Source organism: Austrofundulus limnaeus, unplaced genomic scaffold (genome assembly GCF_001266775.1).
Source record: "Austrofundulus limnaeus strain Quisiro unplaced genomic scaffold, Austrofundulus_limnaeus-1.0 Scaffold404, whole genome shotgun sequence".
NCBI lineage: Eukaryota > Metazoa > Chordata > Actinopteri > Cyprinodontiformes > Rivulidae > Austrofundulus > Austrofundulus limnaeus.
Window position 1 is genome coordinate 514,872 of NW_013952806.1, and position 1,374 is coordinate 516,245.

The window sequence follows — 1,374 nt, forward strand, 5'->3', positions numbered from 1 at the left end:
AAGCCTGTCACACGCCTGTTACACATCTGTTACACGCCTGTTACAAGCCTGTCACACGCCTGTTACACATCTGTTACACGCCTGTTACAAGTCTGTCACACGCCTGTTACACATCTGTTACACGCCTGTTACAAGTCTGTCACACGCCTGTTACACATCTGTTACACGCCTGTCACACATCTGTTACAAGTCTGTCACACGCCTGTTAAACATCTGTTACACGTCTGTCACACGCCGGTTACAAGTCTGTCACACGCCTGTTAAACATCTGTTACACGTCTGTCACACACCTGTTACAAGCCTGTCACACATTTGTTACACGTCTGTCACACGTTTGTTACAAGTCTGTCACACGCCTGTTACACGTCTGTTAAAAGTCTGTTACACGCCTGTTACATGTCTGTTACATCTCCACTCATGAGCTCCTGGCTGGTAGTCCTACAAATGTCTGTCGGGACAGTGGTGGATTGGCTGAAGCAAACACAGAAACCTAAAAACACAAACATCACATAACAGGTGTGGCCCTTGTCCCAGGTGAGGTCTCTGTGTGACATCACTTAATTACCTGTCTGAGTAGACGGAGCGCTCGTAGAACTGAACTGGGTTTTCTGCCTCTTGAAGTTTGGCAGATGGAGCCTGAAGCTGAGCTCGAATTCTGCTGAGGCACGCATAAGTCTGCACACAGGTAAGAGGTAAGACATGATGCAGCACAGGTAAAMCACACCTGTACCACACTGCTCTGTCACTCAACTGCATCATGTAAGTGGGCAGAGTCAGATATAAAAACCTGGAAAGTGTAGGACCAGCGACTGGGTTTATTGTACAACATCTGCAGCAGGTTTCCTCCACTCTTCTGAGAAGAGCTCAGTTCCTGGAACACAAACAAACAAACAAACAAACAAGTAAACACATGTAAACTGACTGCAAACAGGTGTTGCCCCTTGTTGTTGAGCACTGGCTGTCCTCTTTCCACAGCTTTCTGTCTCAATGATTATCTGAGATGTTCCTGAATGTAAGAAAGATTAAAGATGTTATTTTCTAACACATTTCTCCCTGACATCACTCAGGTTCATTCAGTAACACATCCTGTAAAGATCAGCGTCGATACAAACTTCACTGTTACACAACCAAACAGTGAAAACCTGCTTTAAACTGGGCTCATTAAAAACACAACTGTTGTTTCTCAAAAAATAAATAAATAAATAAAAGCCAGAAAACATCTGGTTTCTGCAACTTTTATAAGTATTCTGTTGTGTAGATGAGAGCCTGTGTCRTCAGTGTTTGTTGTCCTCAGGTAAATGTTAAAATAAAATAGTAAAGGTTGTGTTACCTGGTAAAGGTTGTGTCGTAAATGTTAAAATAAAATAGTAAAGG

General features: G+C 43.1%; 1 protein-coding gene across 1 annotated transcript in view; it reads right to left on the reverse strand.

Moving 5' to 3' along the window:
- LOC106528779 (deoxycytidine kinase) overlaps positions 1–1,374 on the reverse strand; it is a gene marked incomplete at its 3' end in the record, with an annotated part of 8,109 nt that overhangs the window by 5,538 nt on the left and 1,197 nt on the right. Inside the window, 2 exon segments of the mRNA XM_014024030.1 lie at positions 566–675; positions 788–871. Coding sequence (XP_013879484.1) covers positions 566–675; positions 788–871 — 194 coding nt within the window.